Source organism: Aphelocoma coerulescens, chromosome 2 (assembly GCF_041296385.1).
Source record: "Aphelocoma coerulescens isolate FSJ_1873_10779 chromosome 2, UR_Acoe_1.0, whole genome shotgun sequence".
In the NCBI taxonomy this organism is placed as follows: domain Eukaryota; kingdom Metazoa; phylum Chordata; class Aves; order Passeriformes; family Corvidae; genus Aphelocoma; species Aphelocoma coerulescens.
Genome location: NC_091015.1, coordinates 21,407,005 through 21,433,619, shown reverse-complemented (window position 1 = coordinate 21,433,619; position 26,615 = coordinate 21,407,005). Strand labels below are relative to the sequence as shown.

General features: G+C 37.3%; 1 protein-coding gene across 1 annotated transcript in view; it reads right to left on the bottom strand.

Annotated features, from left to right (window-relative positions):
• ITGA8 (integrin subunit alpha 8) overlaps positions 1-26,615 on the bottom strand; it is a 113,819-nt gene that overhangs the window by 58,518 nt on the left and 28,686 nt on the right. Inside the window, exons 13-20 of the mRNA XM_069006741.1 lie at positions 25,491-25,682; positions 13,644-13,689; positions 11,632-11,739; positions 4,847-4,902; positions 4,181-4,335; positions 2,863-3,000; positions 2,333-2,400; positions 1,206-1,353 (exon numbers count right to left, since the gene is read on the bottom strand). Of these exons, the coding sequence (XP_068862842.1) occupies positions 1,206-1,353; positions 2,333-2,400; positions 2,863-3,000; positions 4,181-4,335; positions 4,847-4,902; positions 11,632-11,739; positions 13,644-13,689; positions 25,491-25,682 (911 nt within the window). The remainder of the gene's footprint in view (positions 1-1,205; positions 1,354-2,332; positions 2,401-2,862; positions 3,001-4,180; positions 4,336-4,846; positions 4,903-11,631; positions 11,740-13,643; positions 13,690-25,490; positions 25,683-26,615) is intronic.

Genomic DNA, 26,615 nt, shown 5'->3' with positions numbered 1-26,615 from the left:
TGTAGCATATTAAAGAGAACTTTAGTTTTGTAGATTACAGTCCAAAAAACCAGAGGCTTTGCTAAGAGAAGAAAAGGAGGAATAGGCAGTAGGAAGAGGCTGGTGTCTTTAAGATATGCTTTTGAGATGTGAGGTTGCAGAGAATTTCTATCATCTTTGATGATAGCATTGCTTCTTGTAATTCTTCTTGTAGTTTTTTTCAAACTAGGTTAGAAGCCCATTAATAAAGTCACTGACAGAAGGAGAATAAGGAAATACCTTGTAAGTACCTTTCAACTTCCTTAAAAACATTTGCCTTTAGAAAGGAAATTAACTTGCTTTCTCCCACTCTCACCCTTGAGGCCCTCTTGAACATTCCAGGCACTAAGAGAAAAAAGCAAGCTCATGTTGCAACAGCTTGGGAGATTTATGTGCAGATGAGGCGATTTGGACTTGCTGTCCAACAGAGAATACATGAACACTCTGCTTGTTTGCAGGATAGTGTTTCATCTTTGCTCTTAAAAAACAAACAGACCCAAAAAGGAAAAACACTGCATGTTCAGTACAGCTCAGCAGGACTTCAGTCAACATTAGTCCTTCTGTGAATACTGGCACATTTTACATTACAATTGCATTTTTGGCCTATTCATAACATAAAAGAATTGATGACAAGGGAAAACAACTTTGTCAAGTTTATACTGCAGTTGATGTCCGTCTATTCAGGATATTGGAGACTGGGACACCCTTAATAATGGTAAAACACTGGTGTGCTGTGAGAGGAGACAGCAGTGTTCAAGTGTCAGGGGGTCAGCAGGGCTCATTAACTCTGACTGGGAGCTGGTACCATGGGATCCCAGGCTGGAAGTACTCAGGGAATTTGGCAGTATTACTTTCTGCTACTGGTAGTGTTTACTGGTTCAAAATCTGAATTATGTGAATACCTCAGTTCCTAGGAGAAATGTAACAGTATTTGTGTAGCATTATAACTAAGTTAACAGGAAGGAACTCAACTGGTCTGAACAGAATGGTCCTGTCCTTCCCATCATTTGGAGGCATGGTTAACCTTTACCCTGGATTGTGCAAGCAAGGATAGCTGAGAGTTGATGGAATCCCTCTTCCTGAAAGGAACCTCTTTATGTACTGCTTTCAGCTGGTACAGCCTATGTAGGCTGTCCTTGCTCTCAGTTGTCTGCCTCATTATTGCTAACATTTTGATTTTCCTTTACCTTGTTGTTGCGTTCAACCCCAGTGTAATCTGCTTCAGGTGGAATCTTTATATGTAGCTCAGCTTCATAGGCTCCTTCCCCATCATTCCTTGGATTTATTATAAGCATGACACAGTTTTCTTCTCCAATTATTAGCTGATCTGTATCCCTGTATAGAACACACTACTTGTCAGGAGTTAAAACATGCACAATTAGGATTTACATATGAATAAAGCAAAAGGACATTTTGCTCTCAGAGCATCTGTTCTGGAAAATACTCTGTGAACACAAAATAAAGCATTTTCTATAAAAAATGACCCCAAGAAAAAGTATACCAATGTCTGGGTAGAAAAAAAGTCAAGAGAAAAAAAACCATGGCCAAAGTGGACTACCACAAAACTTGAAAGTCACTGGTATAAAATTTCAGAGCCTGACTACTTCCTAAACGGCAAGAAGTATTTAGTGGAGGAATCACCTGCCATGGGAGTCTCATCAGCATTGTTTTCTGGAGGACACAAAGGTGGTAGTTTTCTCCTCATGTCCATTGTAATACGAACAATGACACAAACTCCCCTGAGACCTGCAATGGCACTGTGCCCTTTTCTTTCACAGCTATGGGCTGATTCTGATGATGGGGCAGTCAGGTAACTCAGATGTTCCCCACTTGTCCTGCTTGGCATATTTCTCCCTTCATAGGAGAAACTGTTGCCATGTATTGAAAATTCTATTCTGACATTTATTTACTTCACTGTATATTGTTTTATTTACTTCACTGTATATTGAGTACAGGAGAATTGCATCCAAGTTCAAAGTCACTGGCACACTGAAATAAAAAATTTGAAATCTCCTGTGAACAACAATTTGTATCACCTCTTGATTTTCAGAGAACTAGAACCACTAACAAACACCTGCAAACTATGTTTTCTGTGATAACCGTTAAACATCATGAATGTGGTTTGGAACTGTGTATTTCTCCATTTCTTGGTTTTATAGATGAAATGGATGCACAAATTAAAATCTGTAAATCAGGTAAGACTGATTAGCTATTGTAAACAACAGAACTGTGTTCTACATACTTCATTCTGTTGCAACAGTTAGCAGTGTCTGGACTTTCTTATATACAGCATAATTTATTTTATTTAACTTACGGCATTGCAGAAAGATGCAAGTCAGGAATACATAAGTTGTCCTCCCCACAGTCAACCAGAATGTAAGCCTGTATTATTGCAAAGTAAAAAATTATAATACAGTTAGTACATGCCTCTAAGTCCAAATCACTTCCTTAAATATTGCTAACATGTCTTAAATACCATGAGCACTGCCTTAGTGAATTAAATATTTTTCTCCTTTCTGTAAGTCCCTTTTCACATGGTAGTTGGAGATCATTTAGATGGTAAAATATGTCCTTAGCAGAACAATATAATCTTCAGGCCCTTTCCCACACTAACTTGGCTTATGTATTCTAGAATGCGATCAAAACTATGAGCACAAGAAAGTTTGGGAAATACTTGAAAGGCCTGTTGGTTCTATATTTATATTCAATCCACATTTTGAATTAATTAAATCCCAGTTGTGTAATTTCTGGCCATGATAGTCTTTTTTAAGGAAGATGACACACATAACAATTGTAAATGCTTTAATGTTTATATACACAAAACGTGGCATGCAAAATTCATACCTGCTCTGCTAATGAGCTTTTCTGGTAATAGTTCAGTATTGGCTTCACAGTCAAACTATCTTCAAAACTGGACTCATCCAAACTATAATTGAAGTTTATATTGATGGGAGATAATTTATCTCTAAATTCTGTTTCATCCTGTGAGTGACAATCACATAATAAAAAACAATGGTTTACTATGATTATTTCAGTTAGTACAGTATGACAACAGATTCAGACTTCTGAAGGTGAAGATGTGGTCTTTATTGAAGGTAAAGGCATGATTCTTTGGCAGCTGCTGGCCAAATTCTGGCTGCACGTGGTGTCATTAGGAAAGCAAAGTGACTCACCAGTAATTGGAATGCCCAGAACACATTGCCTCCACAGCCCCACATCTGGAAGAAGCTGGCTGAGCTGAGTAGACTCAGAAATTTTTCAAAGCATTAGCCTAAAATGAAGCTGTTTAAGAGAGACATACAGAACCAACTCCTACCAGCTACTGCCTGCCTTCCTTTTGAAATGGAGGTAGGGCATGTGTGGATTTGTGGAGGTAATATTGCTGTACCATGTATTTGTACCATATTTGTACCATAACCAAGAATTTATATGAATTAGCAATAGTAAAACTCAACCACCTTTATTGTCTAGATATGTCCTTACATAGTTAGCTTGAAACTTCTCCATTTCACCTCCCACTGCATTTCTTGGACCAGACTTGGAATCTACTTCAATTGCATGAGGTAAACTCCACCTGCAAGTGAGCAAGTGTTGACCCTTTCTTCTTTACAACTTCAATTCCACAGTTTTAATTTTTCTAAAAACATTAAAAAAGATTTTTAAAATATTTTAAAAATATATGTATTTTAGGCCAATATTTCTGTAAGACTCTTTTAAAATATCTTTTGAACCTGAACTGGCATGATATTTAACATCATTAGTTTATTACCGCACCGTGAATACTAAAAAAGTAAAGGGATACCAAAAAAAGGAAAGCAATCTTGCATTTTTGTATCAGAAGATGCAGTATTTGAACAGAATCTCCAGAAGAGTGTGAAATGAGTGTATTTTTACAAACAGAAACCCTACACTCTTCGAAAGAAATCTTTCTTTAATACTTATATTGACAAAAGATGAGCCAAAGATTTACATAAGGAATTTTTTCAAGGTAGCAATATGCTCTGGACATATTGAACATACAGATGAGGTCTATCTTACATCGCATTTTTGTAATTTTGGAAATTATTCTTCCTTTTCCAGTGGCTCCTTTTTTATTATTATCTTTAAATCCCTGGCACTACTCAAGCAATGATGACAATCCAAAATATTTTAAACAACTTACTCTGAGATAAACAAGGAAGTCCTGGCAATGAAGTTGTTTCTGTCTTTCTATCCCAATGGAGAAGTAATGATGTGGTTGATGGTTATCAAAGAAGAGGGTCCTCTTAACAGCTCCTTTCTGTTTTAATGAGTCTAAGTGCAATTCACCTTTCAGCACTAAAGGATACAAATAAATAAATAAACTAGTTATTGATTTAACAGAAACAAAATAGCAAAGAATTCATTATGCATCATAACTAATTAACCTAACCAAGTCTTTCAAGAAAAACTAATCCATGCTTTAAGTGCCTGTCTGTTTAAAAGCCCACTAGTTTTTGATCCAAAGTATGCAGGACATGTAATTTAAGCTTTCTGATTTCATTGACAGATCATATGTGTACAGGACTTCTGTCTCTTCAATTTTTTTTCCAAAACAGAACATTCTCCAACAAGGTACATTCTTGATTTTACTTAGAAAATTACTTAATCTGAAACAAAAATCCTTTAACAGAGTAATAAAAGGCTTGTGAGATACACACACACACACACACACACACACACTTTTTTTTAACTGCATTTTCTTGCCTTAGGAGGATCTCACTCCTATTGTCTTTCCAAGTGTAGGAAAAAAATACATCTGAAATGGAGCAGGCCAGAGTGAATTATAGAAATAGAAAACATTTCTTACCTATCTCATCTGAAATACTTTGACCTTCAAAATCTGTGCAGACTCTTACAGTAAAGCTACAAATAAAAAAAGTAGAAGTCATTCATTATTAGCTGAAAATGGACTGAGCTGGGAATCAGCAGTTCCCGAGTCATATCTTTTAAGTTTTATTTTCGTTTTCTTAAAAAGATGTTAATTGAGATCTGTATCTGGCTACCTATGATACTCCCTAATTAAGTCAGGAAGTCTCCTAGGCTGCACTAATAATTACAGAGGACAGTCTCTGAATACTTCCTGGCAAAGGTATGGAGAATATTCTCTGTTCCCTGTAGCTCTTGAGAGAGACCATGGAAATGACCCTTCTAATACTATTGCCAAAAATGGGTTCTTTATGCTGAGGTTCAGCAAACCACCTTTGTAACAGGCTGTCTGCAGAAATCCTTTCTGGTTCATCATGGTCAAATCAGAAAAATCTTAAGAGCATCTAGTCAACGCTGAAGCTGTTTTCTAGCAAATTAAAACACTCAGGATACCAATGTGTTCCATTGGCATTACTGTAAGATTTTCATTATTTCAAGAGGCTATAGTTAATTTGAAACATAAAACCTAAATTGTTTGTAGGTCAGCACTAAAATCAGCTTGAGTTAAATAAAAAAAATTTGCTTTATTCATTGCTCTTGATCTCCTCACTACTGTTATCCTGTAGTTATATAAATCCTGTACTGTTATCCTGTATACTAATGTCTCTGTGCAGTGGATACAAAACCATTAACATAACCATTAAACCAACCTGTAATCACATTCCAATTGCATGTTTGTTTCCTCTGACAGATGTAATGAAACTGCCACATTTGGCATACATACATGTTACTCTCATGACCTTAATGAAAAATTATTTTCTTGGGAAAAAAAGGCCATAATTTCTTGAGGAAAAAGAATGGCATTATGCCATTAATCTCTGTTTAACTGTAGCCTTTCTCCAGTCCATGCAGAAATTGGAAATTTATTCATATTCCTACTTCTTTACAATTATGAGTTAATACATGAAGAACCAATTATTTCCAAATACACAAGGACAAAACAAAAAAAAAAAAGAGGAAATCTTGTGTAATTGTATAAATTTAATTTAGACATCAGACTTCACAGGCCAGTCTCACATGTCAGAGTATAAGAGTGTATTTTCTCAAATGTAAACTCAAGAGCTGCCATTGTATTAAACTCAGTTATCTTGCTTTGGAGAAATCACATAAATTTTGCCCTATCATGTTTGAAAAACGGTTGCGTTCAAAAATGCAGCTTGGAATGCTTTACTTGTTAAACAGAAAAATTTCAGTCTATGCTTTATTTACTGCAATGAACAGAATAATTCATCATACATATTTGATGACTGAAGTCATGTTCTTATATATTACTATGAGAGTCAAGATTTACTCCTTCCACTCCAGGCAGAGCATGTCAAAAAGGGAATGGCAGAGCAAAAAAGCAAAAATTTGGAGTGGCTAATCTCCCACACTCTGGCCACACAAGAAGCAAGACTACAGTTTTAGCAGAATTCTGCTACACATCTGAGATTTTATTATTTGGTTCAGAAATAGTTCTAAAGACATCAAAGATTTCAATTGCAAACCTAGATGAATTTAGATATGCTCATCACTTCAACAAGAAGATGTTGGGGAGATGCTGAGGGATGTTTTAGCATCAAGAAAAAGAAAAGCAGAGGGAAAGACAGACCACAAAAGAGGACAAGAGTCTAAAGAATTCATAGAGATTTGATATCTGATTCCTAGGTACAGTAAGAAATAAAACAGCTGAGCTTTTGAGCTTGCTTGTAGGAGCAATCAATCAAATAACACAATTAACAATCAGAGGAAGAAAACTTCAGCAAATAAGAAACAAATGGGAAATAGTACATCATCGTAAAGCATATGAACTTTTTATGTGCTATCAATCTTGCCTCTCTGAAGAGATCCCCACATCACATTTATTCTGCTGTGTCTGTCATCACTATTGAGATTATGCTTTGAATAGTATTTGACTGTAGTTACAAAATAGAGGGAAAGCCTTAAAACTGAACACACTAGCTTTTCCTGACAACCTCAGGTCAACAAAGCAGTTTGTTTAAAATAATTTTATGTTCTTCAGGTAGACAGAAATATTTTTACAAGAACAAGAAGCTTGAAAATATTCCTTTCTTCAAAGCTACTCTTGGCACAGATGGGAGTAGTCTCTTCAAAAATCAAGCCTAATAAAATTACCTAATATCACCCAAAGTGCTCAATCCTTAGAAAATCAGTTAGTTACCCATGTACAATACTTTCTAGACAGGACTTTGTACCAGAAAGCATTTACTTTGGTCTGGCTACTCTAGCAGCTGAAAACAAAATAGAAAACTTCAGGAGGTGAGAAGCAAAGCATTAGCAGATCCTATCAGACGTCATTTGTCATTGTTAACAATTTCTTTAGTGCACAGGTTTCCAGATGGAGAGAAAAATGGATAATGCCTTAGCAGAAAGGCAATGTAAGCTTTAATGTTAATGACTTCCATCCTGTGTGAGGCTTATAACCAACCTGCAAGGTCACAAACCTCCACAGAAGAAGAGAAGAAGCTGTTATCATCTACTGATGAATAACCTTTAACCAGTTTCCTCTTTGAAGTACAATATGTAAAGGCAAGTCAATACACTTCTATTACAATGCTCTAATACTTGCCCTGCTTTTAGATTCTGTTATGCCAAAGTCTAATCCAGCCACCATCAGAGCTTTAATGCTGAAGGCATCTCATGGCTGATCTACATCACATGGCGAGGCTGCAGTAGCAGTAGGGCTGCTGGATAAGTGACTGCCCTTTGGACAAGTAGCCCTCGTCTCTAGGGCTACTGAAGCTAAAACCTGGCACAGAGGTCTCTGTACAGCAACCCAACTGCGTTGGTAGCCAGTGACACCACCTGCCTACCCCCCTTTCACCAGCCCCCGAGCAGTGAGGCATCCATCTTCTGACTCTTGGCCCATATGGCTTTGCTATCCAACCCATGGAGTCAGGCTGGCCAACAGCCTATGGATAATTTCACACAGATTCATCTCAACAATGGCCCCATGGTCCATATCCATGCAGCACCAATCACATCCTCTTTAAAATTATGTCAATGAGAAAACAAAATACTAGCAGTAGAACAGAGCAGAAGTAGAAAAATAGTCTAACCTATGCAGCTAGGAAAGGCTGAAATATTATTATTTTGGGGTTTTATATCTTTGGTAGGAATTTTGTATTCAGCTTTTTTGTAAGTGTATGTAGAAATGTCTCATTTACTGAATCTAGCTGACTCAAGATTATAAATATTTTATTACTATTTTAATAGTAACAAATTTGGAGATAAACGAACAACTTTTTTTTTTTTTCAAAGTATCATTTGATAGTAGGAACATGAATATTAGAAATTTTAAGCAGTCTGCTTCTTGTTTCAGTGGGTTTACAGAAGGTGGATAGCCTACAAGGCACATCTCAAATAGATATCCAAACCTGAAAACCACTTACAAATAAAAACTATATTCTACAAATATAAAACAGAAATATACAAATATATATACAAAATATATTCTACAAATTGACTTTTTATCATTATTGGACACTTCTATGCAATTTTTGGTAAGTCAGGTAATTTCTCTGACTTATTGCTCCTCTACAAAATGGAATTAACAATATTTACCTTAAATTAGTGAGAGGTGAGTAAATAACTTTTGCAGCTGCAATTTAAGAACAAATACATAAGGTAGCTAGTGGATAATCAGACCTCAAATGGTAATAAAAATGCCAATGCATAGGTAAATAAGACCTCCTGATAGCTAGAATCCAATCTTGAATGTAATAAATTGCATGATGTGGAAACAGCTTTTGAAAAATGAAAATCTTCAATTTATTTACCTCTTTTTAGAGATACTAACTTCCATCTTTCACACTTAGGAGAGGGAAAAAAAAGGCATTTTTCCACATTCTTTAATAGCTTCAAAGTTGCAGAATTTGTTGCAGATTTGTTGGTTTTGGGAACTCAAAAGTAGCCACATTTTACACACAGCAGAGAATGAATTATATGTTTCTAGAAGTTCAGGGAAATTCTCTTTGGGCTGTGCATAAAAATGACTTTTTGTGCACGTTTCCTCTGTTGCTTCAGCTTTGCAATTTATATCATGGCAGAAATAATATTTTCCTAATACTTGGAAATGTAAAATAATCCATATTATTCATGCACACACACTTCCTGAAACTTTTCTGGTAGGATGTTTCCTTTCATTCTAATTTTGCAGTGTCAGTCAGTAGAGTTTTTATACAAGTTGCACAGCTGGCTAAGAGATACAGAAATCTATCCCATGGGTCTGAGGAATTCTTTGCCTGTTGGAGTTTCCCTACTAATTGTTTTCATATGTACTATACAAGTTTGTATCAACTAAGGAGAAAAATTACAGTGTGGAAAAGAGCAGCTGCTCTTCAGTCATTTCATAACATGAACTAGATCTTTAGGGAACAGTATTTTAGAATAAAGCAGACAGAAATTACATTATGCTCCTATCAAAGCTCTTATAGATATGAATCAAACATCTTCTGGCTTATTGTAGTGGAGAAATGAAAAGAAATAAAAAAATACATGTTAAAGGAGTATGCATTTCTTCCTTCCTTCCTTTTCTAAACAGTATCTTGGAGCAAGAATATTTTTTTAAGAGAGATGTTTTTCCTCCTTTGAAAAAAAACCACCTTTTTTCTTTCAATACTCTGTTGACAACTGTTGTGGTTCCAAAATCTTTTCCATTAGGACACTAAGCATTTTTTTTAAAAGTCTTAAAACCTGGAGTTGTGAAACAACGTAATTTGGATCAATGAACATGCTTCAGCCAAGTGTCCATATTTCAAATTCTCTTTTACATCAACTGTTAAAACAAAAAGTACTTGAATAAAAAATTCCAGAAATGTTGGGGTCCCTCCCCCGCTGCCATGTAGCCCTGGGAGAGGGGCCCTGAGGGCACAGACACACGGGGTTTCCCTGCCCCTGGTCAGCCTCGTTCCCCGTTGGTTGTTCTGTGTTCCCCTGCGCGGGCAAGGACCCTCAGGTCCCGGGATTGGGCAGTTCCTCGGCAGAGCCCCGGCCATGCAGCTGGGGAAATAAACATCTCTGAAACATCTAGCAAGAATCTGTCCATATCTAGTTCTTTCCATGGGCCTCATTGTCTGATACATGTGTTGCAGTATCCCCACTGTAACACAGAAAAGCCAAAGTCTTGTAAAGTTCTGGGATTGCATGGTTCCACCAATTGCCTTCTACATTGCTCTGTAGATGGGTAATTTTCTACATTGGATGTAAAAATGAGGAACATGACAAAGAATATGACAAAGTCCTGTAAAGTGTAAAAGAACAGCACAAGAGTGAAAAGCTCTTGACAACCCCCTCCCAGATGCATTGGAAGCCCACATATTTATTGGTTTAAGTGTATTGGTTTAAGAGTTTAGTTCCTTTATGGCTCTTACATGAACAGCTTCTCATTATTATGTTTTACAGTTTATATTTATCAATTAATTCTAAAGACTCTTTTGCTGAATCTTACATTTTAGATGATTTTTAGAACTCCTCTCCTGTAAAGAATGTCTCCAGTGTGAGGAAATCCTCTGACCATCTTCGGTTTAAAAGCAGTGCAAAATTTCTGCGGTGATGTTATGTTTTGGAGTCCTCCTTTACACCTTAATATTGTTTTTGTCCAGCCCACATCCTGGCAGGCTTCCTGCTTCTAATGTTTTTATGCCTAGAAATCTGTTCCTCACAGTCTCTCTGGCAAGACTTACTAGCATTTTATATTCAACTCGCACGTGTTTATGCTCTGTTTTGATTTTAGTTTCCTCAGTTGTTATACTTTCCACTTTTAAACAGTATCTTATGTATTTGTAATGGCCTCTTCTGTCAACTGTTTCTGAGGTCCTTTCGAAGTGACTTTTTTCTAGTGCAGTAATTGTGCCTTTATGTGCTGTTATGTGCTATTAGATAGCCTCCAACTGCCCTGCAACCATTTTGTACTTGTAACTGATCTTATATTTTTTTAATTAGCTCAAAGGTTGTTAATGTTTTTTTGGTGTTTTTTTTGGGTTTGTTTTTGCTTTTTTATTTGTTTGTTTGGTTTTTGGTGTTTTTTTTGTCTGTTTTTGTTTTTGTTTTTTTTTTTTCCTTTTCAAAGTTAAACACTACTGTGGTTAAGGGTTTCTCCTTTAAGGATATTTGAAAACATTGTCCTGTGTGATGTGCTAAAAAAACCTTTCCTCTGACCAAAGACAGCCAGCAACAACATCCTGTGCATTTCTTTCAGGATGGCTAGCCAGATATCTTCTCTCTTCCACAAAGGACTAAGATCTGTCTTTCTCCAACTGAAAACTGGACACACCAGCTCTGCATCACTTTCACTGTTACATTTTGCCAACAAACACTTGACTGTTGACGTGTTTTGACTGTTTTATCTGTTTCACGTTTCATTGATCTAAACATTGCATATAACTTTGCAGCTTGACCCTAGGAGACACTGAGCATTCTCCTATGCAGAAGGAGACTCAGTGTGTCAAAGGACTCAACTTTTAGCTACCACAATTAGTTAGACAATCTGTGAAGTACTGATAAATATCAAAAAGATCTCTATATAGGGGGGTTTTGTTGTGCTCAGAGCATGTTTCAACATTTTGAACTTTGAACAAGTTCAAGAAACAGTTGCAATAAAATTAAGGGACAAGAAGTTATTTGAGGAAGAGGATAAGGATATTTTCTGAGTAATCACAGACTTACCAGGCCACCAAAAGCTGAGAGTCGGGGAGTTGACAGGTTTTATTGTCTGGATTCACAATCATGGGGTTCAGAATAAGATGAGCATTCACAGTCACAACAGGTCTGGCTCTGGGGGACAGAAATAAGGTTCACCACGTAACAGAAGGAGCACATTAGTACCTAAGTTGCAGCAGAGGAAACACTTAACTGAGTTGGCCACAAAGAAGCCAGACATGTAGGGTTACTTGGGAGAACACAGTTTTATAATGCTGCACATAGCCAAAAGAACCTTTTTATTTTTTTTGTCAGAATCCTACTGAGGTTCACAAAAAAAAAATCACAGGTTAACACATCACGGAAACAGTATCCTATGGTTAAGCAAGAGATGTGTCCCAGGACTGAGGCACATCAGACACATTTCATCACACTGAGTTTTCTCAAAGGGACAGAGTCTGCCTTTTTGGGTTTTACAGCAGTCCTTTAGCCATCTTGCAGATTTGTTTTGTACTGTCTCCATTTATAATTATACATTCAGACTTACTATGTCTGCTTTAAGACTCTTAAAAAAATAAACATGTTTTGGTTAAAGTAGAAGTTGGTGTAGAGTATCTTGAGCCAATAATCAAGTAAACTCTGTCTGACATTTCTTGAGACAATTGACTTTGTAAACCAGGGATAATCATCAGTAAATTCTGCTGAGTATGTGAATATATAGTTTTGGTGATGGAAACCATCCCTCTGAAGCTGTTACTAAGTGATGAGATAATCTATAAGTGCAAGCAGTTTAGAAGACAAATGAAAAGAAGGATGTGCCCAGATTCTGTTTCTTTTAAGACAGCAGTACTATTTACAGTAACTTACATATTTCCAGCTATCCCAGTTTTCTAACTTTCCTTATATTTTAATCCACATCTGAGCTTTTATGATTACTTCTTTGTATTACTTCAGCAAGACATTAAAAAATAAAATGACATTTTCACTTTTGTGCAACAGGGAAAACTTTTTTGTCCTAGAAAATTTCCGTAATAAAACTCTATTTCGACAATATGACAAGTTGTATATTTGATACATTCTGGCCAGGAAATGGCCTCCTGCTATTCACTTTCTAAAACTGAATAGAACACATTTTATTGTTATTGAAAATACACAGTGGATATAATTCATCAGTGTTTCACATCCTGTGCAATCACTCATGGCATTGCAAAGTGATGGACTGCAAAGTATTCGCATGGTTTTTTCATAGTGCAGTAGGAAAATAGGGTCTTCTTGCTGCACCTACAGTGTTAGCTGAGATGAGCTAACATTCCTGTTTTACAAAATTCTTATGCTTTCACAAACATTCAGTTGGGAAGTAGAACATGCCTCCTCTCTGTCAGGTGCTGTTGGGAATACAGACAACCAGAAGCAAGACAGGAATCAGAAATATGACTACATTTTTGGAGAAATGGATGGTGAATATTTAAATGAAATGAACTGTCAGCACGGCTGGACTAAGAGAGCATTAGCAGATTTCTGCTTATGTATTTAGTAGTTTTAAAATTTAAATCTAATCAAAAAGTGCATTTAGTGAAACTCCATAGTCAGCAACAACATTTTGTCTTGTAAAATGGGATCATGTGCATTTTTTAAACTGAGGCTAAAAGTAGCAGTCTTTGTTTTCAATAAATGTTTCATGTCTTAACATACACAATCTCTGAGGATTGGTCACTTTAAAATTTCTTACTAGCACCATTCCCCCATAAAACACATTAATTTTCAATGCCATGCCTTTTAAGTTTCTTATTTAAAATTAACTGAAGAGTCAAACATTTCAGAAGCTGCTTGAGCTAAGTCTAAGCATGGAAATTTTCATTGATAATTACAGGCTTTGAGCATGGAAAAAAAACATTTGTTTCTCACAAGATGTTTACTTCATCATCTCTAACGACCACCTTTTACACATTGCAACAGGGAAACAGGAATATGACATTTTTTAATTTAAAGATCTCCCACCAAAGCTGTAAAATATCAAATCCATTGCATTTACCACATACCTGTAAACAACTGCTTTTCCAGCTCCAAATGCACCCACAATTAAATCTGAAAAAACCAAAATGGCTTGAGAATAGCTATATAGAAATCTCTCACACATTTTTTTCCTCACAAATTAGATTATTTACATTAAAATTGCAGTAACATAAAAAAAAAAAAAAAAGATAATTCCTTTCTAAGCAATTTTTTCACAAGTGTACCTGAAAGAAAACATTTCACATGTCAGAGATGGTCTCATAAATGTCTTCGTTGTATCCACTGACTTCCCAACTATTTAACACAAGGTAAGCCATGCCACAATCTCATTTCCCTCCAGTTTGTATCATAGGGGAAGAAATGCCATTAAACTCTATGCATTTTATTCCAAATCCTTAATTGTCCATTAAACGAAGAGCTGCAAAACAATTTCTTGCCACTTTCATATAAGTCATGTTGAAACTTTATGGTGTTCCTTCTTGACAATCCTTCCATTCTGCTTTGTGTTTTAAGTAATTCATTCATTAATTTGGGCATTACATCTCTCTGCAAATAAATACAATGCAAGGTCAGAGGATGGCTGATTTGACAGCTTCTAATGTTTCCAGCATTGTAGCAATATGTTCTAAGGCTTACAATAGTTATCCATCTAAAGCCGTCATTTTCCCTGACAGATGGAGTCAACAACACAAGCACCACACTGGGACTTGGGCAAGTCTTTGTTAATGGTTGTTGCCTGGGGTTTGGGAATCTATAGCCCAGAATATTTCCTCTTTTTGCCTGGAGTCCCCACACAGGGGTCTCTGGAAAGATCCAGACTGGCTTGCTGGATCCATCCAGGCCTAGAGAAAAACTGGAGCCAAGCCATGAGGAAAAAGGATCAATTTTCCTGCTGCCTCTGCCTTTGGAAAGAGCTTTGTTGCATTTTCAAAGCCCCAGAGTCCATCTGGGCATGGCTTTCACTCCATCATTGCTATCATTCAACATGACTGACGTACCCAATCCAGAAGACTGAGCCTTGCAACAGACCTTGCAGTGGTACAGACTGGCAACCTAAATTGATCTAAATTAGTTAATTAAACCAGTACTTAGGCTTGTAAATAAACCCTTACTTGCTGCTTCTATAGTTGGAGCACTGGTTTGCTTAAGAAGCCCTGAAGTCATCGAGCATGATGCAAATACCAAGCTTTGAAGTTAAATAGCTGGATGGGTTTGGTCCAGGGCAGGCAGTGTGTTTTCTAGTGCTCCTCCGTCTTTCAGATGGTCAGGATTTCACAAGTTTAAACAAATACTTCACATGGGCAACAGCCAGTCCTTCACTGAATTCCATTGATTAATGTCCTAATAGGAGCAGACACGGACAGTTTATGGATCTGATCCTCTTTTTGTACAACATTTACATTTTTCTAATTTTGTTGGCTTTAGAGAAGTATGTTTCAGGGCTAGGAACACTTTAAATAGCAGAAGAAAGTAAGTGTTTTTATGTCCTTTTTGGGACATTTGTGAGTAGTTTTCTTTAGTAGCTTTTATAGACAACTTGCCCACAGTACCAAAACCTAAAGATGTTTTCCTCTTAAATAAACAACTAATTGAGACAAAGCCATCACCATGAAGGCTGCACCACGCACATAGAGAACTTTTTCTGGCAGCTCACTTATAGTGGCACCCATAGTAACCCCTGAAAAAGCTTTAATATTTTGCTGGTTTTTATTTTGCTTGTGTTTGAGGGGTTTCTTACAAGTTTTGTGTTTGGTAGGGTTTTCTTCTGTTGTTTTTTAAGGAAAAAGAAACATTATGTTATGAACAGAAAGTGAAAGACAAGACAGAAAGGGTTTCCATTCTGCTCATCCCAGCTGGACACTCTTTATGAATTCTATAGCAGACTTGACTTAGGGTATGTACTGGTTCATACCAGACTTGATAACGCAAAAGGTTTCAGGGTTATAAGAGAAAAAACAGGTAGATATCCAAGATTTATTCAGATCTTGCCTAGTGGTGATTTCAGAATATGCTTTTTCATTAAAAAATAAAGGTTAAACACACAGCTTGGGAGAGCTTAATAAAATGTAGCCTTTTAGAATCTGAAGGTGAGAAGAATGAGTCTGTCAGATACAGCTGGCTGCACTAGTGTGAGTGAATACAATTTCAGTATGTACTGATGTGCAGAGATCCCCTGCATTTTGGCATCCTCACTTTAATATTAAAGAGGATTTTGTATATCTGCTTAATGGTTAAATCCTGGTTTTTTGAGACAGAGCTCAGCTTATTTGAAGACCGAGGGTGATGGGTCTGAGGCACAAAGATAGGCCTCAGCCACCAAAGGACTGGTTTTCCATGAGCAGTCCTTCTGAATTGCCACCTCAGCCAGGTTTGGAGACCCAGCAAATAGGATGAGGATCCTTAATCATGGCACCACCATGAAAGTCCTATTTGAGACTACTTTAAGGGCAGCCAGGATTGTGCTTATCCTGCTCTTGTTTGGAAGCTCTTACTTTTACCCTGACATGTCATTTGTTTTCTTGTCTGAGCCATGCTTATTCTTGATCCAAAGAGCTTGAATGAGTGAAACTACTCAGTAGAGAAAATGGAATTAAGAATGAATATGCAAAAACACCCCCCATATTTATAGCTAGTAGTAACTTCTACAATCTAGTGTAAGGACAAAGTGATTATATATTCAAGCAGAGCATTCACTGGAAGTTTAATTAGGGATTTTTCTTTGCTTTTTCTTGTTCTGTTACAGAGCAGTAGTTTCACTCTTCTTTCTTTCATTGCTTTGTGGGGTGCAATTCCTATACCCATAATTGGAAAAAATAATTTTTGATGTTGATACCAATGCATGAGATTTGAATACACATCCAATCAGAGCAATTTTAGATGCAGAAATTTTGAATTTGTTGTGGGTTCTGTAGAAGTTAAGTTACTAATAATTCCTATGAAAAAAATGCACGAGATGTCTAAATTATCTCAATTTTGGCAACTCTCCCCTCCTAAAAATAGAGAGAAGTTTTCTTTATTAATTCTTGTTAATGCTATGCATGCAATGTCACTGGCGCAAAGGTCACTAGCTGAAAAACAAGGTTTTAACAAGCAATTACACAGCAAAAGAAGCTAGCTTAAAAAAAAACAGCTTAACACCTTATAACCCTTCTGAACAGAGCCTGAAGAAAAACCTATGAACATCTTTACTCCATTGCATCAGTGAAGGGGTATTTTCAAGCTCAGATTAAAATGTGTGATTAAAACATAAAAACAAAGACAAACAAAGAGAATCACAAAATCTTCAGTTCTTCTTTTCTCATATTTCATGTTTCTGGGATGATGAGGAACCTCATTGGTTTCGTTAAATGACCACTTTGCCCATGTTGCCTGTTTGAGAAGATTCTCTATCAGCTGCTCCCCTGCAGAGAAGCCAAGATCTGTTAGGAAGGGTTGGTGGCAGGACCCACGTGCTTCTGCCTCATTGCATTTGAGGAATAAATGAGCTGCGGGGTCACAACCACACTGCAAAAAATTAAGAAAACAAGCATGGAGTGATTCCACAGGAATTTTAAACTTCCATTTCCAACACAGCTTGCAAGTTGTATGCATTAAAGTCCCAGCTGGTGGAGTTCACACAGTTAATGATGGAACAAGTGTCTTTGGCACATACTTAACTGAAGTGAAGGGGCACTGCACAAAGTTAAACAATCTTAATGCAAACACCTCACTTGTCAGAAACCCAAAAATGAAACGACAGCTGAGTCACCTCCCCACTGCAACTCTACCAGGACGCAGGCAGGAAAAGTGTTAACTTTGGGGACTCAGAATGATTTGCTGTCAGCTTTAAAGTAATTTCATGCAGTCTGTCAGTTTCACTGTACAGTATAAAAAGCAGCTGGAAAAAAATTATATTCTATCTGGGTACAGGTGCTAATGGAAATTTTGTAAAAGTGAGAAAACTGCCTTACTGTAAACCCTGTTAAAAAATCATTGTGAGCCTTTTTGCTTTTTATTTTCCTCAGCAGATCAGGTGCCAAAAAGGCCCATGGTCATATTCCTATTTGTTTTCTAGGATTTCAGTGTGCATTACAATCCTAAATCTCAGCAGGAAATGTCCAGAATAAAATTTCCTTTAAATGGCTATCACTTCAGGCTTGATCATAGTAAAGGACACTGGCTTGTGCAGTATAGCCAGCTTTACTCAAGAATTTTAATTAAATACTACAAACAGCCATCATTCAAAGCCGAGTACTTTCTTCCAATTCCATCATTCTCAGCTGCCCTAATCCTTCTCTGTTTTTAAACCGTTCTGGTAGCAGGTCTGTTACGGAAAACACCTAAGGCTGATTTATATCAATGCTTCCCTTTTGTCTGAATGAATCCCTTTCACAATACAGCAATATTTTTCATTATATTACAAAAAAAAAATATTCCAAAGAGGACAGTTAATGCTTTATCGTATCAGTAAAACACTACTAACTGGGATCAATTGCTTTACTCTTATATTCTACTGGGCACAATACTGTGATTTCATAAAATATTGTGATGAATTTTAGAAAAGCATACCTATAAATTACAGAGATAATAATTTCCCATAAAATCAACATATTTGCACACAATTCTTGGCTTGTCACTACATTTTTGACTGATTATTCATGTGAAAAAATAATTAGCTGGTAGAACCACTTCAGTTTTTCTGCATTTTCTGGCAGAACCCAAGCCGTTGTTCTGGCTCTCACACACAGCAGTCCTCTCTTACCAGAGCAGATGCAGCTTCTCATTGATTTAATTTGTTTGTCTTCCACAAATCTCCTGGACCAACTTCATAATTTAATCATCACTAGATTCCAATTTGTAATATTTTTGGCACAATGCCTATTGTTCTCATAAAAGTTTATGAATCTGAAGAACCCTTGCCTCTCAATAAGAAATTTGAGGATTTTCCTCCTGCTGTTTGAGTTAATGTACTCAGCAGATGGAGCTGTTAAATACTCCTATTTTATTAAGATTAGACTGGATTACTGAAGTTCTGAGGAAATTTTGTCTTTTTATCACACTTCTTTCCTTCTTAAAATGTTTCTAGAGTAGTTTGATATTAACTACATGATATTCTTAAGATAATAACTGAGTCCAAAATAACAAGGCATGAAGATGCCTTTATACATTTCCCTGTGCTGACAAAGGCTTGACTATAAAGAGCAACCAAAAGAACAGGAAAACAGCTGTGTTTGTGCTAAAGAAGGATACCTTGAAGATGAAGCTTCACTGGCACTGATTCCAGAATGATTCTCTTAAGTTAATAAGGAAGACTTACACAAGCATCTAAACAGGCAGGGAGCAGAGAAAATAGTGCATATTTATTTGAGCAATTAACTAATCAACAGTCTTTGAATAGTGAATTCATCCAACGCACTGAATCTACACATACTGTTAAAATAAACTGGTTAAATCATCCTGATTCACAAACACATTTGAAGAAACCACAGTCGTTGGGAGGATATGCCACAAGAAGAAAGCAAGTTTAATGAGTTGAGTAAGTTATTCATTATAAACTATTTACTCAGCTATAATCAGCCATCAAGTGACTGAACATATGCTGAAATGTGAGGGTGGAAACCTTACAGCTTCCAAATGCCTAAGCCCTGTACAGATAGATGAACCAGCTGGAAGTGCAGCACCACCACCTAGATAATCACAGACTCCAGGCATTTAGTGGGGCCAGCTTTGAACAGATGCCCAGAAGCCAAAAGAAACAAATTTCTTTCCCATTAAATAGATTAATAGATTTCTTTTGTTCCTATGAAAATTGAACTACGCTAATATAAAAAGACAAATAAAATCATAAATAAAATAAGCTATAATTCAAAATGCATGCCTTTGCTTCATTCCCTGCTCCAGGCTTGATGACACACTTAAAGCTCAAGATGGAACAAAGGGGCCCTAAAAGCCTTAGATTTACAGGACAGTGGAAGCTGCCTTGAAAGTTACCATTATGCGTCCAAGATGTCCCAGCACAGAAGACAGGCAGGAAGACTGTCCTGAGGCAGGTATTTCAGAATAACTTTACTGCAAACCTTGCGGAGCTGTTGTTACAGAGAATCCCATGGTTATATAAATTGTGTTACAGCCCTCACCAGTATGGCCTCAGACACAGCACAATGCTGCTTTGCCATGCCCTCACCTCAGCACAGGATCTTACACAGAATTCCAGCTACCACTGTATTTGCACTTAAACTGATGGGAAAAGCCCATCTTTTACATTTTTCCAATCCTGTTTTCTCCTTTATTTCTTTAATCCCATCTACTTTTTTTTTATGACTGTCAATACAGAGTAATGTCATTGAACCAGTATTTACTATTGCAGCAGAAGTGAGATCAGATCTTCTTTGAATATCACCTTAGAACATGAGTTGTCAAAAAACAGTGAAATGGATCATCTGCTGAAAAATATTACAATTATGTCAGTGTTAGTGAATTAGTGGCAGAGAATGTGCCTGTATGCTGTATCTGTACTGTCTGCAGTGGTATAATTAAAATAGCCCTAAAGCAGTTCACCCATGCCAATTAGATTCCAGAAGTGAGCATGCAGCAACCCTGTTTGGGCAAAAAAGTGAGTTTCATAGTGTGGACAAGGAGTGATCAGTGATAGTTCAGAACCAAAGACAGCATATTTCATTCACTAGTGTAGATGTAACTTAGGAGAATTAATTGGTCTTTTCCTTCAAATACTGGGTACCTGTTGTATACAGGAGAGATACTGCGGATTTCACGTAAGTGTGGTACTAAGCTTGTCAGTGTCATGCTTAGAAGACTGGGAAAGATGCACATCATGGCTTGGCACAATCCATCTGACTGATATGCTTAACCTGCTTCCTTTCACTACTCTTATCTGACTATAAAGTTTAATCAGGTTCTGCCTCTTACATGACTACAAAGAGAGGAGCATCCATTCGTTCATTACCATCATCACCACTGTTTGGCACTGCAATCCTGCTAGGTGAGGAGGAGCGCTCCGTTTGGGGCTGAAGATGATGAACACCAGCACAGAGAGGGCAGCTGCATGGGGCAACACAGCTGTAAGAATGATCAGCACAGTTTTGTGCTTCTGGTGCTTCCCAAGGTTGAAAGTTTCCCACTACCTCCAAGTCTGCAAAGCAGAGACTTTTATTATTATCACCCCTGTCTGTGTTGATGAAGGAACAGTTCTGGGTACATAACATCTGGAGTGTCTGTAAGTATGACACAATGTACAGAACTCCTTCCCTGGAAAGCTGCGGAGATGTAAACCAAAGGTTGTACTTAGTAACAAAACCTCAGTCTTCCCTGTTGAAAAAATTTCCGTAATTTTACAATGCTGAGGAGTCTGTTACTGTTACAATGCTAACATCTGTGCCAGGACAGCTGAAGGCATATGGTCATTACACTGACAGGATTGCTAACAAGAAGGAAAAGAAGTTCTGTCTGCATGCTGACCCTACCAGAGAAAGTTCCATTTTTAGGTATGATGTTGACTAGTTAGTTATTCAGCTGTCTGTATCCTGTACTTGTGCAATAAAGGCAGGGCATGAGCTTGAGCACTGTGTTAGTATTGTCCATATTTTTGTATTGTTAGCACAGATTAGCTGTGATTTTAGTGTGTGCAAGTTAGTACTCTCCCAGATGGGAAACGTCTGGGGAATCGCCTAGGCCAAAGACCTTTCACAAAAGGCAGTTTGGGTACAGTCATCCTGTGGTTTCATCTGATGATAGTGAGCTGGGCTGTGCCATGTAGCCTCAAGGCCAGACCACAGTTCCTGGCTCACTTTATTTTCTTGCACAAACATAATTACTGATAGCAATGAAAAACATTTGGGATTATTGTTTTTTCAAGTACTAATTCTGACTTTCTTCTCAGTAGAGAAGATACAGCTCTTTTTTTATGTTGGTTAAATATAAAACCCAGGTCAATGGTAAAATCTTCATTAGAAGCAATACTCTACCCAGACACAAGTCATAAATTATTAACTGCTCTTTACATAAAAATATATGAAGAAGAGGAGACGAGGCAGTGGTGGTGACAAGACTAAACAATCATTTGGTACAGCAGAACTGGTATGCCATTCTCCACTGCACTAAGAACAATTAAATATATTAGAGCTCCTTCCACCTGATTGATAAAACCCATGGCTGAAGGAGGAAATATGTCAGAAGTCTGTAAAATAACAGCAGACTGCAGAATTGTTCACTCTCTCTTCAGTACAAGAACCTGGGCACCTCCAAAGAAACTGTCCAATGGAATGTTCAAGATTTGAATAGGACACAGTGAGAATTACTTCTTCACAGAACATTCAGCTGGGCTGTGGGGTCCCTTGACAAATGCTGTGCATGCCAAAAGTCTGCATGGGTTCTACAGCTGATTGGTCAAATTCATTCAAGAAAAGTCTGTCAAAGGATACTAATTTTGGAGGTGCCATCTCTGACTCAGGGCTGCCTTGGTTGGTTAGTGCTGGGTGAATATTCTGGGAAATATCACAACAACTGTACAATTCCCAGGATATCTATTGTTGGCCATTGTTGGAAACATGCTGTGATGCTAGACAGATCTTTCATCTGTATCAGTGTGGCTGTATTATGTTCTTCTTTGTCTGCTCTGCTACTACACCATTAAACCTGCTCATGATCAGTTTTTTCCCAAATTTATTATACAACTGGGGTCATGGGGTACAAGAGACTCTTTCTCTGCCTTTCCTAAAGAAGACCAGAAATTGGGGGGTGAGGGAGACTCTCTCCCTTTGGTGGCCAGGAGCTGCAGGAAGAGGAGAAAGGAGAAATCACTCCATCCACAGGAAAGCTGAGGGATTTGAACAGCGCTGTGTACTAGGGAGTCTTCATCTACTCCCTATTTCTTTCTCCGTTCCTCAGCTTATACTGGCATTTGGATGAAGAGAGAAAGATACTACTTCTTGTGCCAAACAGCTGCTCTTCTCCAGAAGGCTAATACACGGATCTCAGCCTGAACTGAACTCCTAGACAAGACAGGATTTAACCTTTTTCCAGTAGGAGAAAAATTTCATCGTGATTCACCCTCATGTTTTTGTATTACCCAACTTGTAATCAAAGAGCACTGGTTCCTGGGGTCAGTACAGTGATCCCAGGATGAAGCTCAGCGGTCTGTGATTAGAAGCCATACAAACAGGTGGTATCTTCTGCCTTCTGGGTCAGTGACCTGCTCCAAAAACATTAATACATGGTCTGATTTAAAGGAGGTCTGAACCTCTAAAAGCTCTGAAAATGCTAAACAGTGCATTAGAAATGAAATAGCAGAGTATCTCAGCCTCCCATTTCCTAGCATGGATATGCCTGCCTCATGAACAATGTCAGGCACAAGATCTTGAGTAAGCTATACAAACACAGTTATAGTTATACAGGTCAGTCCTGAACACTTGAACTCTAGCCATGGAAGAGCTACACGCTTGGAGAATCTCACCTAAGACAGTGGCAATATATGTTTATACCTGCAGCCAGACATTACCAGCAGCTGTCTCTCACCTCCCAGTCCAGAACTTCTGCAAACAGAACTTGTGAGAGTGGTAAGTCAGAATAACCTGCTTTTATTACATTTTTCTTTTTATAAAATGGTTGCTTTTAGAAAATACACATTAGAAAGCTTAAATTAAAATTTTTGTGATTTTTTTTCCTAATCTTTCGCAACCGTCTTTGAATCACAGGCACAGACAGTAGTTTGGGAAGCACGGAATTAAAGGCAAATTTTCTAGACCTTCTATCGTCAACAAGTCTCCGTTTCTCTAAAATAAAACTTCCTTCCTAATCCTTCCAACTTCAGTACCTTGTTTCCTCCTTTTACAAGGGCTGCCCTTCAGCATTTCCGTCAGGAGGTGAAAAAGAAAAGCTCTTTGACACAAGAAGGATTACTTACTTCATTGCCCAGTGTGTTTGTCCTAGGCTCGCATTTCCCTTTATTATTTCCTTTCTTTTTTTTACCCCTTTTTCCCATAGGAAGGCACTCTATTTTTGTGCTAGCACTGTGCCATGTTTGCAGTATTTGTACAGCTTTGTTTTGGTGCTCTTCATGAATTAAGGAAGAGGTGGTTGACTGATAGTAAGGGGTTTTCCTTCTCATTTTCAGAGAGATTTTTACCAGTATTGTGGACTGCTCATTCAGATATTCAACTGAGGGATGGAGGGAAAAGCTAGTTACAGTAAACTCAGGGTGGTATTTCTTCTGTTTTCTTTTTTAAAATTAGGTAATTCCTGTAATAAAATATCTAACACATAGGGAGCTGACAACACAATGTGAAATTCTGCAAGTAAGATGCATGGTGGAGGCCACAATGGCAAGCAGAGAACTCACAATTACAGTACAATTCCTCAGTACACATTTAGAAAGACCAACACTCATCACCCAAACTTTCCACAAATTAGCTTAAAAGATGCTCCACATAAAGTATGCTAATACAGCAGTGAGACTTCCACTCTTCTTTCTTCTCTATATGAGTTAAAGAATGTCTCCCTTCCCTCTATCTTTTCAATCTTAGAAATGTCAGGAATGCAATATCCTGTTTTCTTTGGTTTTGCTGGGGGCCTTGTTAGTGCCTTAGGAAATGTTTAAATGCTGAAACTTTAATAAAGAGCTCTGCTGTCCAAGAGAACCTCGTTAGTCAGGGACAATGAAAGACTATTAATAGCAACATCAACAATATGCAAACAAAAAGTCAGAACAGTGTCTAAAAGCCCTTTCTTCTCTCAAGTGCCAAAAATCCTCTTACTTTTGTCTCATGATAGCATCCCTGTATTACAGCTTTTCTCTTTGTAAAACTGTAATTTCTATTGTAAACACCCCTTCTCAGAAATTCCCTTCTGCTTTTGGAAAGACACCTCTTTCAAGGTTTTTACAATCCATCACAAAAAGGTGTAAGATCTTATTTTTGTCCCTTTGAAAAATTACAATTTTCACTTTGAAATAATACAACTTTTAACTTTTAAGAACTCTAGCTTTGAAATAACCCAGGCTAACAAGAGTGATTTCATAGTAAGTCAAGGAAGCACAGACTGTTAGCATTTTACTGTGGATGAACCCTTCACAATTACAAAATGTGACGTTTTACTACACACCCTTGCCAAGGCTTCTGAATTGTGATGAAAAGAAACAGAATAGATTTGCTTTCAGATGAGACAGAGTACATACAAGTACACTTACATTCAGGCTACTTAGATGGTAGGAAAAATTTTCTTTAAAAAATAAACACTTCACTGAGAAACTTAACTAATGTTACAAACTGGATAAATGTAAATATATGTCAGGTAAACTCATTAGGAAGAATCAAAGCTAACCTAAAAAGGAAGAGTCCATATAGCAAAATGAAAACATAAAAGGGATGAAAAGGCCCAAATAAAATAGCTGCTTTAAGCAATTTGCATTCTCTCTTCTTTTCTGTAATGCAATCAAAGCCATTAACTATATATAGCTCAGTGTCTCTTTGGTCAGCAAAAAACAACTTAGCAACACAACCAGATCAATCCCTTCTTCTACAATGCAACATGTTTTCAATTAAGAAAGAATGCCAGGATGAAGGAGACCTTACAAGTTCAATAAGCTGAGACCATTCAATTTCTGGAAGTGGGGGGAAAGGGTTAAGCTTTTTATTGTAAACTTCACATGCTTTATGTTAATACAACTGTTTAAGCCCTTTCTTGACTTTCTGATCATGTCTTTTGACAGGAAAGGGAGTATTTGTTTTGTCTGATTTTAACCCTCGGGAAAGCAAACCAGAACTGCCCAGAAATGTCTATCCTTTATTCTGACCTCTGCCTTCCGAAAGGAGCAGTTTAGGCATGATGCATTTACCAGAGAATGGAAGTATGAAATTCCCTTTCTAAAGCAAAAATCTTACCTGGGTAATCATTCTTGTCTACATCTGAGTCTCCTCTTAGAGTGAAGCCAAATCCCGAAGGCATGGACTGTGAGGCCCAGGCTCCATTGAGAACCTGGGAAGGGTTAGGGTTTAACCCATTACTGTATCCATTGTAAATGAGCACTTTCCCTTGTCTGTCTTCTCCTGCAAATGGTGCGCCAATAGCAATGTCTGCAGTGAAAAATAAATAAATAAATAAATAAAAAGAATGGACACAATTATACATTAATTCCCTGCAGGAAAACAGACACAAATGGCTTCTGCTACAAACATGCAAGAACATCAACATACTTTACTTCTCTATGTATTCTAGTTTAAAGGCAAATATACAAAATGTTTGCAGTGTCTTTTCTGTGTCAAATTTTCATGACAAAAGCTTATAAAATAATCCTATGAAGAGGTTATTGAATTATACTAAATAGCCAGTCCACATTGGATTCCTCTACATATTTCCAGGTCAGTTAATTAGCTTTAATAAAACAAGATGTAAGGAATGCCTGCTTCTATTTTCATATTTTTAAACAGCCACAAATTTTCCTTGATTTCCTCTATCACCTAGTTAATAAGGAACAGCTGTTAGGTAAAACTAATTTTCTTTTTCCAGATAACATATTCTACATAGACAAAAATCTTCAACCCCTCAAACATCTAACACTTTAGAATGCAAAGGAGAACAATGGAATATCATGTTTTCATCTATACCAATTCATCATCTTATTGAGAAATAGGAATAGTACTGAGTCAGGAATTTCGCAGGAGGTCTTAGGCACTATGGAATTAAACACTTCAAACCTTAAAAATGAGGTGCCATATCCAAGAAGCAGAACTCACAGTGCTCTTCTTCATTTCTGTGCATGGGATGTGGAGACAGTCATGTCTAGATTGAGATTCAACAGCTGTACTAGCTGAGCTAGCCAATAGGAAACAATAGAGGGTATGTATCTATAGCTCTCATTTTTGGGTTCTGATCTAGGAGCTGGTGCTGGACTTCTTTATTACTCTTGAATTGAGCACCCGGACTCTGTAGCTTCACTCTAAAGTGCACCAAAGCTCATATTCAGTTACGACGCAGAAGACTTTGGCTCTAGAGTATCCTTAGTCTTT